At 42.6% G+C, this 17,661-nt stretch overlaps 1 protein-coding gene across 2 annotated transcripts in view; it reads right to left on the bottom strand.

Annotated features, from left to right (window-relative positions):
* Window positions 1–996: 996 nt before the first annotated feature.
* MAL2 (mal, T cell differentiation protein 2) overlaps window positions 997–17,661 on the bottom strand; it is a 27,670-nt gene continuing 11,005 nt past the window's right edge. The window contains exons 2-5 of one of the 2 annotated variants that reach the window (XM_027092567.1): window positions 14,044–14,214; window positions 5,883–6,038; window positions 3,990–4,058; window positions 997–3,244 (exon numbers count right to left, since the gene is read on the bottom strand). In XM_027092567.1, coding sequence (XP_026948368.1) covers window positions 3,173–3,244; window positions 3,990–4,058; window positions 5,883–6,038; window positions 14,044–14,214 — 468 coding nt within the window. In that variant the 3' untranslated portion in view covers window positions 997–3,172. The remainder of the gene's footprint in view (window positions 3,245–3,989; window positions 4,059–5,882; window positions 6,039–14,043; window positions 14,215–17,661) is intronic. The other variant, XM_027092568.1, reaches the window with a different exon arrangement.

Raw genomic sequence — 17,661 nt, 5'->3', positions numbered from 1 at the left:
AACATGATGTTGAGGATAGAACCTTTGTGATTATGACCCAGAATTCCAGATTCTGACATATGAAGAGGTGTAAATTCACACTCTATGTGTAAAGGTCTAATGGTATATCTCAGACTAGAGAACCTTCTGATGTCAGTTCCGGACTTCTGATTAGTTCCGGAGCAGAAAGCCAAGCTCATTCAGGAAAGGACTGACTGGACGCAAGGCAATGGAGCAGACGGAAGCCACATAGTCCATAACCAGAATTAACGGACCAGAGAAATCATTCAGGCAGCTAAGCGCTCTGGAGAACTTTGCAGACCAAAGCGGCCTAACTTTTTCCCTATCATGCAGGTTTCGCCTAAGTTCTTACAGCTAAACTCATGAGCCCTTGGTCGTGACAAAAAAGAAGTTCTAAAAGATGACATCTGTCAGAAACAGTTTTGTGTAGTCAACATTCTTCTAAAAACTTCTTTGGGAGAAAAGGGTCATATTTTTGGATATATAAAATACGTAAAATCCGGGAGAACTGAGTGATACACGACCATGAAGAGCCTGGACTTTGCAGCCAGACTGCTGAGGTCTAAATCCCAGCTTTCCTACTTGCTAGGTACATGACCCTGGGTGTTCTTAAGGTCTCTGTTTTGGTTCCCTCGTCTTTAAAATGCAACAATAATATCTATTCCATAGAGTTGTCACGATGACGATTAAATGAGTTAATATTTGAAAAAACGCTTAGAACACTGCCTGGCATATATTATACCTATACAAATGCTTTTTAAATAAAATAGAGTAAATTTAAACTTCCTTTATAATATTACCTCCAAAGACTCACCTCCTGAACCTTCACCAAAGAAAAAAGATTTACTGGCATTTCCTGAGAGACTGTCTTTTACATAGAAATGTTTAAAGCAGAACTCTTATATATTATGAGTCTAGAAGCTCCACATGTCAAGTTTATATCAAACCTTTAACTGAATTTCAAAGTAAATTGTATAAAAAAAGATGACCCCAAAAGATTATCAAATGAATACTTTATTAGAGTCATAACACTTATAAAATAAATTTCTTTTCATCATGGAGTTACCAGATTTTAAAACCAACCAACGCTTCCTCATTTTTACAGCTAAGATATATAAAGAAATTCTCAAATGCCGTAATTTTTGTTCAAGTGCTTTGTCAGTCAACTCACAAATCTAGATCGTGATTAATTTACAATTCTAAGTATTCACAGTTAGATGAGTTTTAGGCTTGGTTCTTAATGTTCTAGAAGCAATCCATTTACAAAAGTGTCACCAAAGCAGTTTCATGAGATCATTTAATTTAATGCCACCAAGCATGGACCTGTTACACCTTGGAAACAAAAATACAATCTCACAACTAAATCTAGCAGACTAACTTTTAACAATTCTAGTCGGAATGGACAATATATCCTTATGGCACATATATGACTCTGTAATATACAATTCATAATTCAGGGTTAAGAGTGTGGCATGGAGCTAGAAAAACCAGGGAAGTTGGATATTATAGAAAAGCTATGACATCAGTATAAAGTCACAAGACTGATATCCTCTTGCCGCATAGTAAATATACCTTTTATCTCTGTAGTTACCTCACAAACCAAACCCTAATCAGATTCTTCTTTCTAAGGGATTATCACATAAACAGGGTTTGATCATTGAGCATTGATTATGCTACTCATTCAGGATTGTTCTACGTTCCATGAAATCTAACAGCTCAGCTTATACATGGCACTTGTAGTGGATGATTTAGCCAAAAAGCAAAGGGTTGAAAGTATAAAATATTCAAAAGCCCTCTTTTCCCAGAGGTATAGCCCTCTTGAGGCAAGAGATAAGTATCTTGTCTGGACGGGTGGTGTGAGCTGGGGGCCTAACTCTGACTTGTTCTCCCCTTCAAGCCATTTTTGGCATGTTACCACGACCAGGGTCTCTGAGGAGGGTTAAAATACTTTTCTGTGCTATTCATATTCAATAGATGTCAGGACTGTTCTCTAAACACATGAGGATCTACAACTTGAAGTTATATTTCGTACTCTGTTCAAATTTAACTCAGAGTCATGTAAAAGAATTAGAAGTAAAAAGTTCACCCTTTGGAGAGCTCTACTGGGTAAAGCCTCACATATCCACACATAAATATCTGTATATTCATGCACAGGGTAAACAGCTGCATTTGAAGCATAAATAAACCCACAGTAAGACATCAGGAGCTAGATACCAGTTCCAGGAGTGGTTAGTGGTCTCTGGGGCTCTCATTTTAAGGACGCCAGATGAGCATTTTGCTCAGTTGTTAGGAATCACTTAGGTGGATTAAGCAACTAGGGTTCATTTCATTTTTCCTGTACCCAAGACTCTGCTTGAATTAGCTTGAGAAACTATAGCCCCTTCAAGGGTAAGTATTTGACCATTAACCTAAAGGCAATGTAATTACTGCATGAGACTGAATACTATGTGGCTTCTCTAATTCGCTTTATACCTTTCAGGATCAGTTCAATAAAATACAGAACCCATAACCAAGGTTTTACACCAGAGGTCCGCAAACGACAGCCTGCAGCCCGCAGGCCAAATCCAGCCTGCTGCCGGTTTTGTAAATAAAAATTTATTGGAACACAGCTACACTCACTCATTTACTTACTGTCTATGGCTGCTTTCATGCACCCATAGAGGTGAGTAGTTGTGACAGAGACTGAATGGCCCACAAAGCCTAAAACATTTACCATCTGGACCTTTAAAGAGTGTCGATCTCTGTTTTACACTTCCCACTGAACACACAGAGTTCAGTGGGAAGTTTATTTGAAATGTGTTTTTCTTCAGGAGTTTTAGTTACCTATTAAAATTAAGGTTCAGGTGACTCAGTAACTAAACACAAGAGATACCCCTTTTTCTCATGAACAATATCTGTGTATTTTATGGATGTAAAGGGAAATTTTCTTTAAAATAAGAAAAAGAGAAAGAGACAGATGTAAAACGAAAGGCTATTTCTCGGTTTAACATCATACTGAAATTAAAATTCCATCCATGAAATGAACCAGAACTCATACTTAAGATTCTCTCCATATACTAAACAAATTACTTTGGGGATGTTGTTATATCTGGACAAAATGGTATCCAAATTGATGAGACATAAAAAGTACACAAATGAAACTAACACACAGGCAGCGAGTTTGTAAGGGGTGTTACGGTCGCCATCGTCGTAAGGCCAGACCCAAACTGCAACCGTAACAAGCTGTCGTCACAAAGGCAAAAATCTAAGAAAAAAGAAACAACAATTCACATCAGATTCATAACCCTGACTTTAAGAAAACATTTGTCCAAAGGAGCAACTGTCTGAAGACTGACCAGCCTACTTAAAGATACTTCAACGCTAATGAGAATCGTTTATATTCCTCTCTTTTCTTGATGATTTTATCCCCTCACACCATTAACCTTTCTTTTCAACGTTCTGGCCCCTAATAATTTTCTCATTTGTGGACAGCCTTAGGGTGAGCCTTTTTTCACGTACTGGACTCACTTGTTAAGCAGTGGTGAAACCCCTAACATGGTACATATTCAAAACTTCACGAGGAGATGTCTATTTGCACAGTGATCTCACAGCCAAGCAAAGTGCAGTTATCAGGACTTGAGGATGCAGCAAATCATTTCTGTGACAATGGAAAGTGACCTTAGAGCTGAAGAGAGAAAACCCACAGAAATGAATCATCAGATTGGCGTGGGAGATAGTCCTCAAGTCTGTACTTAGCTCTGAATCACTGTTCTTTGCATTCAGCAAGGATTTCTTTAGCACCAGCTATGTATACATCAGTACGTTTGGTACATATAAACAGATAATAGGTACTGTCCTCACCCTTTTGGGGTTTATGATTCATAGAAAACTACCAAAGCAGTTAAATATGTTAAAACATTATATGTAGTACAGGAATCCTTTACAAGGAAACCAGAGCTCTGAGAAGGAATATCAGATCCACCTACAGAACATTTTTACAGCATAATTACCATTCTGCCATTATCCCCACCCTTCTTCTGCTGGTTGTCTCTCTGATACATCTCTGATCTAGGCATTTTCTGTTGAATGAGAATGACCACTTTATTTTAAAGTACAAATGTGAAAGTTTAATTAGAACAAGAAATCACAACAACCATGGATTCTGAAAAGCTGACAAATGTCACAAATATTCCCAAACCTAAAACAACAATATTCTTGTTTTATTACCTGCCTGATACATCTTATTTTTGGAAACCCACTTTCTTTGATATCCTTTTCACAAGACAGTGTGCTCTTCATAAGACAACAGCATTAGAGAGATTTTGTAATCTTGGAGAAAATCTAGTATTTCCTCTTCCATGGTTGATCAAAATTTGTTTGATTTCAATAACTTAGAAAAGTTTATTTCAGTTTTATACCGTATTTGTAATGACATGCAAACAGTGTAGGTTTGTCAAATTTGGGAAACCCTCTATCACATTTCATAAACGATTTATAAAATTTCAGGACATTTCAAAATTTCTTGAGCAATGATACTCTTTTTGTTTTTTTTAAAGATACCAATTGTACTTGAGCATTTGTTACTTTTTTTAAAAAAATTTATTTATTTTTGGCTGTGTTGCATCTTTGTTTCTGTGCGAGGGCTTTCTCTAGTTGTGGCAAGCGGGGGCCACTCTTCATAGCGGCGTGCGGGCCTCTCACTATCATGGCCTCTCTTGTTGCGGAGCACAGACTCCAGACGCGCAGGCTCAGTAGTTGTGGCTCACGGGCCTACTTGCTCCGCGGCATGTGGGATCTTCCCGGACCAGGGCTCGAACCCGTGTCCCCTGCATCGGCAGGCGGACTCTCAACCACTGCACCACCAGGGAAGCCCAGCAATGATACTCTTAAATGATAAATCTCAAAGTGTAAATCTTAACTACACTCTGAGTTGCTCACATGTAGTTACAATTGTCCTCCATGTCCTCTTTGCAGTGGCAGGTTATGAATTTATGTTATCCTCATTGATCTCAGAATCCTGTGGGGCTGCATACACGTGGCTCCCCCCAGTTCTGTTTATAGTACTGCTCTTGTTTGTGCCTTATAAGCACAGGAATTCTGATAAATTCTACCTCTAATGACTCCCATCAAAAAAAGAAAAAGAAAGCCTGGTGCATTTTTAATTATGTTGAGGATACACCTGAAAGGAGAGAGTTTCTGTTTTGACTAGGAATTCGCTTATGCTTTTGTTCATCCAATGATCTGATCAGCGAGGTTGTTCCCCTGTTGTGAGTCAGCTCAGCTGATTTCACTCACTCACACTGGGCTACCTGGCCCCTGCATGAATGACCACTTTTGATACCTCTTACTAGGGAAAAGGAGTTTTCCTCTCTCTAAGGTATATTGAAATAAAAACAAAAGTGAGGGACTCAGTGGAATGTCACAAACGAATGGCTCAAGCATTTAGCTTCTGTCATTAAAACTCAGAAACTAAAGATTTACGTCTACGGGAGGGTATGGATGAAATGGGGATTAATGTAGAACTTGAAGCATGTAGAGGTTTACTAGGGCAGCTTCACTTAGAGAGAGAAAGGGAAGGACAAATCTCCCTAACCATGTCTGAAGTTACACCAGGTAGAAAGCACAATTAGTTCTTTTCACAAAGTAGACTTTGTGGTGCAAGGTCAACTACTACCGCTGACAGGTATGATCTTACATGAAGTCAGCCTCCTGGTGCTTCAGTTTCATCAACCACAGCACTGGGGTAACAACTTGGCTCATAAGGCTACTGTACAGATAAACAGCTATTATATGTCTAATGCTGACGGTTATTAGTAAAGAAAACTATTGTTGCTGAAGGACTTTCCTGGAGACCTTGACAGGGGAGGGGAAGCGCTGGTAAACTGTATTCATCAAACACTTACTGTGGCTGCCACGTTGATGTTATACTGGTTATCGTTCAAGAGCGGCTGCACAGCCATGGTTCGATTGCAACGTAGATCGTGCAGCGATGTGGCAGCTGCTTCCAGCAAAAAGGCTCCAAAGTAGAAGACGAACACTGTAAAATGGTAAGCGAGATCCTGAAAGAGGGTGGAAAAGGGAGACAGCTACAATGAAAAAGAAGAGATTTTTTCTTCCGTTCCTTATTTCAAGTGAAGTTTACGTGCAGGAAAATTAGAACACTGAGACAGTCTTTAACTGCATTTGCCATTTCTTTTGGCTCCCTCAGCAATGTCAAGCTGTTAGAATCCCAGTGAAAATCAACTGACCCATTGCAATTGGCCCAGTGGCAAACCTTCAGATCCACTGAATTTTAGAATAAAATATATAATTTCAGTTTCGATTAAGGTTCCATAGCATTCCTATCCTTAAAATTCAAGTAAAACAGCATTTAAATTATATCTTGTTAGGGTTATTATATAAATCTATTTTATTAGTGTATATTATATAGTTATATAATTATATACACATTCTATAATCATTTTATTTTTGAGCAATTATTATTTTTATCCATTAGATTGTCATCTCATACACTATGGGCCTATGAAATCACTGAATTCAATACCCTATCTCCCGATATTCTAAAAAACAAAACAAACATATACTTCTACAAAAAAGCAGAGGAAATTTTCATACAAAACTCAGCTGTGATAGTTATTTATCTCTCGTTGCACTGATGTGACACACAACTCTTAAAATTCACGTCGTCTTAGGTGAGTTAATATGCCATCAACACATCGCTGTGTATTTTTGTTAACAGTTCCTACAGCAGGTACTTACCATTTATTATTATACACCTGACAATCACCATTTGTTATTTCCATTTGAAGTTTTCATCTTAAAAGGAACGGGAAACGTTTGGTGACATGGCCTGCGGCTCTTGGTACGATATGCTTCCTTCACCAGCCTCCTCTGATGCCACCCTCTTTCCTCTTTGAACATCAGCCACTCTGGTCTCATCTTGGTCCCTAGGAATCACTCTATACCTCAGGGTTGATGCTCTTTACGCGTGGTAGCGTCTCTGACCGGAAAGAGTCTTCCCACAACCAATTACTTGCGCCTGTCCCCCAGCCCTCCACACCGTTCCCCCCAATAATACCACCTTTCTACTCCTGCTTAATTTTGCCTCCTTCCTCCTCTACAGGAGTATCATACAGGAGTATCAGAACTGAGTTGTGCTGAAGGCTTTCCCTGTCCAGTCCCGTTTCCTCCCCCTTCAGCTTTCATAGGTGTTACCATCCGATAAACTTCTTACACGCCCAACTCTGTATGGCTTGGGTCATACTATCCAGCTATCCGTACTGGCCTTAGGGTCCTATGCACTCTAGAGTGATGGAGGAAAAGACGTAGTACGGAACTCATGGCAATGGTGGTGACAAACTCACGACATAGGCTCCTAGGGTTCTAAAGTCAGGCATGTAAGTTGTACTGGGGAATTACACGTCTTGGAAAAGCAGCTCCCGGTGTCATCCTGGGCCATCGGAGAGAAGAAACACTTGATCTTGAGACACCAAGTGACTAAGTATCTGGAACTGCTCATTAAGAATGGAGTTCTATCAAAGCCACCAACTCATAAAGTCATAGCACTGCTTCTTCAGATGGGAAGGGCACATCAGCGATCAAGCTGAGCTGGGCTACAGGGCACAAGTCTGCTGCGTGAGCAGGTAGCGCAGGCCCCCATGTCACCCACCAGGACAGGACTGCCCTCCTTCCTCAGCCCACACCTATGGCCACGTGGGGGAGGGGAGCCCTTAGGTCCAGATGAAGGAGAAAGAAAACACCTGTGCTTGTTTCTAATGGCATGCTACGCTGTTGCAAGGTGAAAAGGGACAGCAGCTGCACTGCACGTGCATTATAGCCACACTCGGGGCTGGCTTGGAAAGACAGAGGTTAGGGGATATTTTCCGAACGGCTGCAACGATGAGTGGTGCAGCATGTCACACACTCTGTTAAGAAAGCAAAGCGGCCCAAGGTAAGAACATACAGAGACTTGTGGTCAGTGGTGAAGGGTCTGGCAGGGTAGTCGGGGCCGTGGAGAATAAAAAGGCTACAGGTTTAGAGACAAGAAAGTGTGGAGCAGGAAGACGGACATATGGGATGAAGCATACAGTGTGAAGTGTGACCTTTCTGTTACGTGGTCACGCCCACCAGAAGCACCCACCATGGGATGGCGCGTATAGAAAATGACCCGGCCAGCTGATGCAACCAGCCTTTGTCACCAGTTACCCGGGTAGAGGCATTGTGGGTACAAGAACAGAGTCGCCACGGCTGGGAGGAGGAGGCTATGTCAAGGCCCAAGAGCATGGACTCCCAATTGCCAAAGCTGACCCAGCTACCGCCTTTTCTTAAGGCGGAACCTGCCAGCAACAGAGACTGACTCTGAGACCCTGATATGGCGCTATTCGCACCTGGTACCAAATTGACGAAACTCAGTTCCTCCCTCCCTGGGAGACACATGGTTCATTCTCACAAAACAGACACTCATTCTGAGTATGGATTTGCTTTTCTTCCCTGCAGAACCTCAGCCTCCAAGACTATCCAGGGACTTAGAGAATGCCTGATTTATAGGCGTCTACTCAACACAGCATCTGACCAAGGGACCAACTTCTCAGCAGAGGAGTGGGAATGGGCCCACGACCGTGAGTTGTCTTGTACGCTGCACCATCTAGAACTTGCTGGCCTGAGAGCATGACAGGATGGCTGGCTGAAGGCACACCTGGAGGCACTACCCTGTGAGGATGTGTGGCCATCTTTCGGGACGCGATAGACACGGTGAAAAAGAGTTTTCAATACGGTGTTGTGTCCTCATTGGAAGAGTGAGAACCAAGCAGGGAAGGAGTTTCTCCTCTTACCATCGTCACTCCCACTTACCTGATGAAAGACTGAGACTGCTGTCCCCACAACTCTGGGCTCTGCATGATCAGAGGTCCTGGTCCCCAGGGCATGTACTCTCGCTAGAGGATACAGCAAGCATCCCATTGCACTATGAGCTACAGCTGCTGCCTGTGTACCTTGGATTCTTTGTGCTCAGGGATCAAAAGGCAAGAGGAGGAATCACCATCTTGACAAGAGAAGGTAGGGTTGCTGACACACAGGAGGGCAGGAAGGAGTCTATGTGGAACTCGGGTGATCTACTTGGGGCCCTGTTAGAACTCTCTTGCCCAACTGTGACTAAAATGGAGAACTGCAGCAATACTGGCCTGAAAGGATAAAGTTACCAGGGAGGGTTTGCATCCCACCACCAGGTAAACCTCGGAGAGCAGCAGCCATGAGTGCTGAACAAGGGGAGTTTAAAATGGTCAGTGGAGGGGGGAGGTGACCAAGACCAGCTGTGGCTCTGAGACCAACTCCAGTCAGAGGGGCTGCCGTTTGTTCCTCTACCCTCTCTCTTTTAAGTTCTGCTTCAGGAAGAGAGGCACACTGGAACCCCGGAGGAGCGGGGCCCCAAACACGCATGGAGAAGTGGAACCACATGGAGCAAGAAAAGGTCTGGAGCACCCACGGCACGCGCCGCACACGTGTCCCTTCCAGAAAGAACCTGACGTTCTGCTGTGAGGAGCACAGTTAGCGGACATCTTGGGCTTCAGTGGATTTGAGATCTGCTGCTGTGTGTGAACTAAGGTCACATTCTTCCTGGGCCACCCTCAGCCAATGATGGCCCAGAGCCGATACTGGTGCCTGGCCACCTTCCCCCAACACAACAGTCGTAAAGGGAAGGCTGTGCTCTGGAGCTTCTCACTAATTTGGCCAAGACTTTATCACTCTCTAAGACCTTTCTGCTTTATCCTACATCCTCCCTCTTTTGAAGGTGTTATCCCCTCCCCTTTCCCTCAAAAAAAAAAAAAAAAAAAATCTCTTATACTTCTAATCCATCTTAGAGTCTGCCTCCCAGTGGCCCAGAGAGGATACGTACACTCTTCTTATTCCCTTCTTGGCCATTAACATAATTGTAATTGTTCTGTCAGTTGTGTAATCGTTTCCTCACTGCCACTGTCTACTCCAACAAACTCTTTGAGAGCCACTACCAGGCCTGTCTTGTACACCATTGTATTTCTAGGTCTTAACATAGGATCAAGCATATACTAGGTGCTCATTAAATATCCCCCACCACTGGAGAGCTACACCCACATTTATATCTGGCCACCCTGGACATCTTATTCGAATTCCTGCTATGCGTGGGATGTGTGCACAACGGTCTTCCTCACTCACAATTTCACTCATGGTTTTGGACAATACAGATTATTTGCTCTAAGCCAGAGGTTCTCAAAGGTTAGCGTGTATCAGAAGCACCTGAAGAGCTTGTTAAAACACAGACTACTGGGCACCAGCCCCAGAGTTTTTGACTCTGTGTGTCTGGGTGGAATCTGAGAATCTGTATTCTTAACAAGTTCCCAGGCGATGCTGGGGCTGCAGGGCAGGGAACCACCCTTTATGGACCACCTGTCCGAAGCCCTTGGCCCTCCCCCGTTAGCAGAGGACCCCATCCCGTTTCTGTGTCTCCGTCACATGCTCTTGCTTTTCTGCCAATCTTCCCAACACTCACGCACCCCAGAGCGCAGCTCACCTGTCATCACCTCAAGTAAACTCAGCCTCAAGCATGCCTTGAATATTTTCAGCAGCCGGTAACTCTTTCCCACATTCTTATCTCCAGCCCATGTTCTGCTTCTCAGCTCAAGGTCAAACTTACTAACTATTAAAAAAAAAAAAAAAAAAAGCCACGCTGTATATAGGGGGATCCTGTTTTACACAATGGCAGCATGAAAAAGGGATAATAGTCAATCTGAGCTGTAGTTTTCTCATTTGTAAAAATGAGGACAGGGCTTCCCTGGTGGCGCAGTGGTTGAGAGTCCGCCTGCCGATGCAGGGGACACGGGTTCGAACCCTGGTCTGGGAGGATCCCACATGCCGCGGAGCAACTGGGCCCGTGAGCCACAACTACTGAGCCTGCGCGTCTGGAGCCCGTGCTCTGCAACAAGAGAGGCCACGACAGTGAGAGGCCCGCACACCGCGATGAAGAGTGGCCCCCGCTTGCCGCAACTAGAGAAAGCCCTCGCACAGAAACGAAGACCCAACACGGCAAAAATAAATTAATTAATTACTAAACTCCTACCCCCAACATCTTCTTTAAAAAAAAGGACAACCATCATTTTCTGTAAGGTCAAATAGGGGAATGAATGTGGGGACAGAAAACATAGCTCAGGACATTTTAAAAATATTAAGTGATTTCCACACTGGGCAGATGGTCACGTGTGCCAGCTACATTTCGGGGGAAGAAAGGGAAGAAACATGTTTAATTGTACAAGGCCTTTTTTTTTTGGTATCTTTTATTTCTCTAACATATATCTTTCCTTAACACTCCATCTTCCAAAAAGGGAAAAATAAATATGACATCTGTTTAAAGTTAGGTGAAATGGTATTACTGCCAGTCCATATAAAAACAATGAAGAAAAAGCATCTCAAAATTAAAATCTGCTGCTTTCCTCAAATTAGAAGGGGGCAAGTTTTTAGCACTTAATATATGTTATTACATATCATATTTTTATTTCACCATTTACACCCACACTAGAAAGCTTGGGAAAAAATACTGAGGACATCAGCCATGAATATTAATTTAATCTCATGAGCAATAAAAACTAGAAGCTATACATACTGTAGGTAATATCTCACAATGAATACTTCTAGAAAATAAATTCTTTATCAACACGCCTTCTTCCTTCATGCATGGCATACAGGCGACATTAAACTGTTATCACAGGGTGGGTGGGAAGCAATACTTTTCTGAGCAATTAATGTCTAACAATTCCAGAATGCAGCAATTAAAAACTGTTACCATCTGGTGACAACTCCATGATATGCATGGCTCAAAAATTTACCTGGCTGAGAGTATACAAGATAAATTTAAAAATCTATCAAAGGTAGCCATGCGGTCAAAAATGACTAAGTATGTAGAAAATCACAAAGTATGTCCACCATATGACAAGACTGTGTACTAACAACCGCTGCACTGTGTCCTGTGCGTGGCTGTCCCCATTTTCCCCTCAGTAAGAGTGGCCTACTCCAGCTAGAAAGCCGTAAGATAAACTTTGCAGGTGACCTATGGAACAGATTGGCAGTTTCAATTGTCCCTTCCATAAAGTGGTTTAATTAAAAAAAAAAAAAAAACCAACGTTTTATTGTATCTGAACATCAGATACAATGCTACAAATTGGAAAGAAATACAAATTTAGAAAACCTAATTAAACCTAACAAATTTAGGAAACCTAATATTAATGCTTATACTCAATACCGAAGATAAGACTCAATATAAAAGAAAGGAAAGAAAAGGGTATGGACGTTATGTCTAATAAAACCAGGAGTGATACTGGAAAAATATGTAAACATTGGTAAGGCGCGCGCATCAACCAGTTAGACAGAACGTTGAGCACTGCAGGATCCTGGAGACTCACTACTTTTCCAGATATTAACCCTTTAGTTGCTGGGCTACTAGGAGGTCCAGGAAAGGGCCAGGGTGAAAGGGAGCACAGCACTTAGGAAGAGGCAGTAGATTGGGGAAATGGCTATGTATTAACCAGTACCGAAGTACCAGTAGGGCTATACTACTGGTACATACTGGCCAAATACCATCTTCAAGCCTGATATTAAAAGAGCCTGGTGGCACTCACCAACATTAGGGATTGACTGATTCATTCATGAATTATTTTAGGAAAGCCAGGCATTTAGAAAAAGGAGATTAAGCATCTATTTGTAACTTAAATAGGGATTTTTGGTCTTCGTCACTTGAGTAATGATTAGAAATATTTTCTCATCGTTAATGAGAAATCAAGGCAAAAATGCAGAAATACGTTGTATCAGGAACCTAAGAAATAGGACTTTCCAAGTTTCAAAGTGCACACCTCAGCGTGTTTAAGGACTTACGGTGATTACTGATCACTTACTATAAATCAGACACAAAGCTGAGCACTGTATACTACGTGAGTTCCATTATTCCTTGACAGCATCTGGTGAGGTCGGTATTATTATCAGTGTTTTTACAGAGGAAGAAATGAGGTTCAATATTTTGCCCAAGGCTACATGGTTAGTAAGCAAACCAGACTAAGTTCAAAGCCTGTGCATTACTATAACCACCACACTACACTCTTCCTCCTTAGCTTTACCCTAACCCGTGCCATCTGCCCCGGGCTGACTGAATGGACAGCCGCATTTGCTTAGACTTCACTGCTGATGACAACTGGGATGGTGGTTCTCTTTATGGTCTATAAATAAGACAAGAACAAATATTTTCCTTGCTGCTGAATAAAATACTACCACACCGGAAAGGAACATATATAAAGCCCGACTAAAGGTCTGATTGAAGTTCACCAAAGCGTGAAGGAAACCTAATGGCGGTTCTTCATGAACTTCATAAAAGCACTGTCCACCATGCATTGGAATTCATCTCCACTGGGGCCCATTTTGAGACAGTCCCAGAGAATGAATAACCACAAACATGAAAGAGGTTCCTTATATTATATGAGAAAAAGGGAAAGTAAGTTGACCCAATTTAATGGCGTCGTAATTTTTAAAATGGTGTCGATGGGAAATGCATTTCTTAAAACGTATCAATTCTTGCTAGTCTAGGACAGGCGTTGAAAATAAATATAAAATATCCCCTTTCCTTTTCTAAGTATTTGGAGAGTAACATATAGAGCTACTTGTTTTCTGAAAAGAATATACGTATTTAATATCTGAAGCAGGAATCAATGGAAAATTTTAAGATACATGGCACAGCAGCCGTCTCTCCAATAGTTCAATAACTGTAACGTGATTCATTTGTTGTATGAAACAAAACAGTCTTTGCAGAAAGGTCATCTAACTCATAAAGGAATCACAGAGAGATGGCTCAGCTCTGTCACCACAGGACCTGAGCAAGCTGGGACCCTGCTGTCCAGCAAGGCCGGCCACACGGCAGCATAGCAGCCTCTGTGCTCTGACCTTTTCTCTCCCGCCAGTGGCAACAGATAGAACAGGGCAACCAGCATTTCAGGACAGGATGAGATATTTATAAGTTTCTCACGTTTTCCTGAAAGAGACTTAAATATCCCTTACCAGGAAGTTCCAGTTGGCATTAATCTGAGTCACCACGCCAGAGAGGAACACGCCCAGGAAGAGGAGGGAACAGATGAAAGCCGTCACGGACACGAACATGACCCATCCTTGCAGCAGAGGTAGAGGAACATTGGAGGAGGCGACCAGGATCCACACGAGTGCCCCAAGCACCTAAAGGGAAAACGAAACACGGTAATAGGTTTGGGCCATAGAACTGAACGTGCCTGCGTCAGGCTCACCACTGCCTTTGCTCCCCCCCAGACTCCTGCACGTGTCCCTGCAACCCCGCCAGCGACTCGTCTCTATCATTACTGGAGAGCTTTCTTCTCTCAGGTGTAGGCCAGCACTTCTACTCTGGGACCCGATCTGACTCCACACCTATTTCTGCACCTGCCTTCCTGTTGGGCCCTCATCCTCAGCCCATGACCAGGCTCAGTATTCTCTCACCATCTAAAAGTATTTTCCTTCAAAAGAACTTGAAAAAGAAGAGATACATGTATATGTATAACTGAATCACTTTGCTGTACACCTGAAACTAACACAACATTGTTAATCAACTATGCTCTAATATAAAATAAACATTTAAAAAAATAAATAAATGAAAGTATTTTCCATTGACCCTGCTGCCTCTCGAACGACTGCCCTCTCTGAGGATTTCCCTTTTCAGTACACCATTGTTACAAATTCATCTTTGCTAGGTCTCCACCTTCTCTCCTCGCTGTTACTCTTCAAACCACTGTCCACTGGCTTCTGCTCTCACCATTTCTCAGAGAGGCTATTAACAACGATCGGCCATGACTTCCTAACTTGTCACTTCTAATGGCCACGTTTCAGTCCTTATCGTGACCGATTTGTACAGGTGAGATCATTGCCTATATATAGCATAGCAGCTATTGTACATGACAGTAAACAATAAAATCTTCCATCATTTACTGACACTCTTCTAGGTGCTGGGCATGAGAATAGATACTTGAGATATTCACAGATCTAATATTCAATGAATACCTACTGTCGGGCATTGTGCCAGGTGCTAGGAATAAAACGGTAAGCAGTGGTCTCGACCATCATGTAATTCACAGTCTCTTACAGAAAAGAGAAAATTAAGCAAGTCACTAAGATGCTGGGCAAACACTGGGCAAAGTCCACACAATGAGGGTTCTAAATCCAGATTTGAAAAGTCAGGAAACACTCCCTAGAAGCAACAACCCAAAGGACAGGGCCAGGGGGAGTAGCAGAGGGCAGAGAAGGCTGTTCCAGGGCAGGGGGGTGAGTTGAGTCTTAAGATGGTTTGGGGAAGCTGAGGAACACCTGGCAGAGCTGAAAGGCAGAGCTCAGGGTGACAGGAGCAGCGGGCACCATGTGCAGAATGGCCAGAGGTGTGAGCTGGACACGCAGCTGTGGGGGGTTCTGAAGGTCAGGTCAAGGAGAGGAACTTCACCCAAGGGCAACGGGAAGCCCCAGATCACCTTGAGCAGGAATGAGCGTGCTCAGGTTTGTATTTAGGAGTTTCTCTCCGGCTGGAGTGTGACGATGGGCTGGAGGGGAACAGGCGGAGGACTGGGGGACCACAGCGGAGACCGTTACGGTAACAGAGTGTAAAGTAGACTCAAGGAGCTGAGGACAGACAGAGGTGAGTGGCTCAGAGAGAAACTGCGAAGTAGATGTGAGGGCGGCTGGTGGCTGATCAGATGTGGGACAATACGGCAGAAGAACAGATAAGGAAAATACCCAGATTTCTGGCTGGGAGAGCTGGGAGGGAGTGAGAAGACACAGGAGGAGAAGTGGTTAGGGGTGAAGACAGGCAGTTTTACGATCCTGACAGCAACAGCCTTGTGCATACTACCACTAGAGATAAAGGCTACACACCCTCTGCATGGCATTCCAGGACCTTTATGAGCAAACCTGCCTTTTGCATACTTGTCTCTTGCCACTAAACCCCGCACATCTCACATTATAGAAAAAGAAATGAACAGTCCAGAGACAAAGCTCTTTCACATCTGAGTGGCCTGACATATGCTGGCTCAGAACGTCATTCCCTCCCCATGTGTATCTGAGAAACTCCCATGCACAGCTCATCCTGAAGAGCACATCAGCCTAAAGGTCCTTCCTGAGTTCCACCCCATGCTCAGGCCCCCCTCTGCCCTCTGGGCAAGCTCCCTACTATGGATTTGTTACGTTGATGGGAAACATTGTAATTGATGCCCCTGGCTCTCAGTCCAACTGTACTGTTAGATCTTCTTGGCGGCATGCTGCCTTATAATGGCTTGCATCCCATATCATTTATTAATCTACATAATAATTCTTTCCTAACTCTCAGTCAGGCACTGTGCTACATTTGGCAACACAAAAACCTAGGCTACGGTACACCTGCCTGGAGACACCGACAGGCAAATGGGAATCAATTCCCCCCGGCCCCCATCCCCCCACACAATATAGGCGCTATCATACAAGCAGGTACGCCTGGCATACGGAAGGCTCTCAGCTATTTGCTGAGTGAACAAACTCCTAGTTCCCATATGAGAACAGTTGGAGCAGCAAATATTAAAGACCAATAATCATGTGACTCTTGCTAGATAATATCCAAACTGTGTAAGTCACTAAAAGTTAAAAATACAAGTATTAACTTGCTTCTTTAAAAAAGGCCCATACAATTCATTAGTACTTTGAAAAACATTTTGGAAAGCCTAATAAATTATCACTTGAGCAATGATAACAGAAGCCCCAATCTAATAAATTGATAATAGTGGTGGTATATCTCAAGTCCTTATTCCAAATCAAATATGAACAATCAACCCAGAAAGTTTCAGGAAGTAAATCTAGGTCATGGGTAATAATGCATATTAAAAAAATGTAACCACAACCTTATTAGTAGCTATGAAAGAAACAGTGTCCCTGGTAAAAGATTCTATACTCTTTCATACTGTTTACTAAATATTTGAAGATGATAAGATCTTCCATTTTTTCTTTTTTTCTCAGCCTCTTCTTGGTAGACTTTTCTTACTCTCCCATCACAAATAAGCTACATTAAATACTGTTTAAGAAATATACATCATTATTCCATATCTATTAATTCAAGAATCATTTATTGAAACTCTAGGTGCCGGTATAAAGAATAATAAAGAACAATTGGCCACTGTTTATTAGGGACAGGCAGACTCAGATAGATAAGCATAATTATATGATATCGAGATTATGATAATTTCACACCTCTGAAGAAGAGGCTATCCGATCCCTTGGAATTAAACATAACATGTAATAAACCTGGACTGGACCTCAAACTGGTCAGCCTCAAATCTGCTGCCAGGCACTGTAGAAGGACACGGAGAAAAAAAAAAAAAGGCAAGGTTCAATCTCCAGGAGCTCTAATAAGGGAGAAATAGACACCACCAAATCTGATTCAGGAGCAGATTGTGGCCAGTGCTATAAAAAGGGCTCAACACTGCGCGCTCCCAGAGACTGCCAGAGGGAAGAAGAAACAGAATGGGAGGAATCTAGACAATAGGCAGGGGAGGCAGGTTTTTTTTTTTTTTTTTTTTAACATCTTTATTGGAGTATAATTTCTTTACAATGGTGTGTTAGTTTCTGCTTTATAACGAAGTGAATCAGTTATACATATAC

The sequence above is a fragment of the Aethalodelphis obliquidens genome, unplaced genomic scaffold (assembly GCF_003676395.1).
Source record: "Aethalodelphis obliquidens isolate GAN/ISIS:26980383/991018 unplaced genomic scaffold, ASM367639v1 scaffold79, whole genome shotgun sequence".
NCBI classification, from domain to species: domain Eukaryota; kingdom Metazoa; phylum Chordata; class Mammalia; order Artiodactyla; family Delphinidae; genus Aethalodelphis; species Aethalodelphis obliquidens.
The sequence above is the reverse complement of the archived record's forward strand: the minus strand, read 5'-3'. Positions and strand labels throughout refer to the sequence as shown.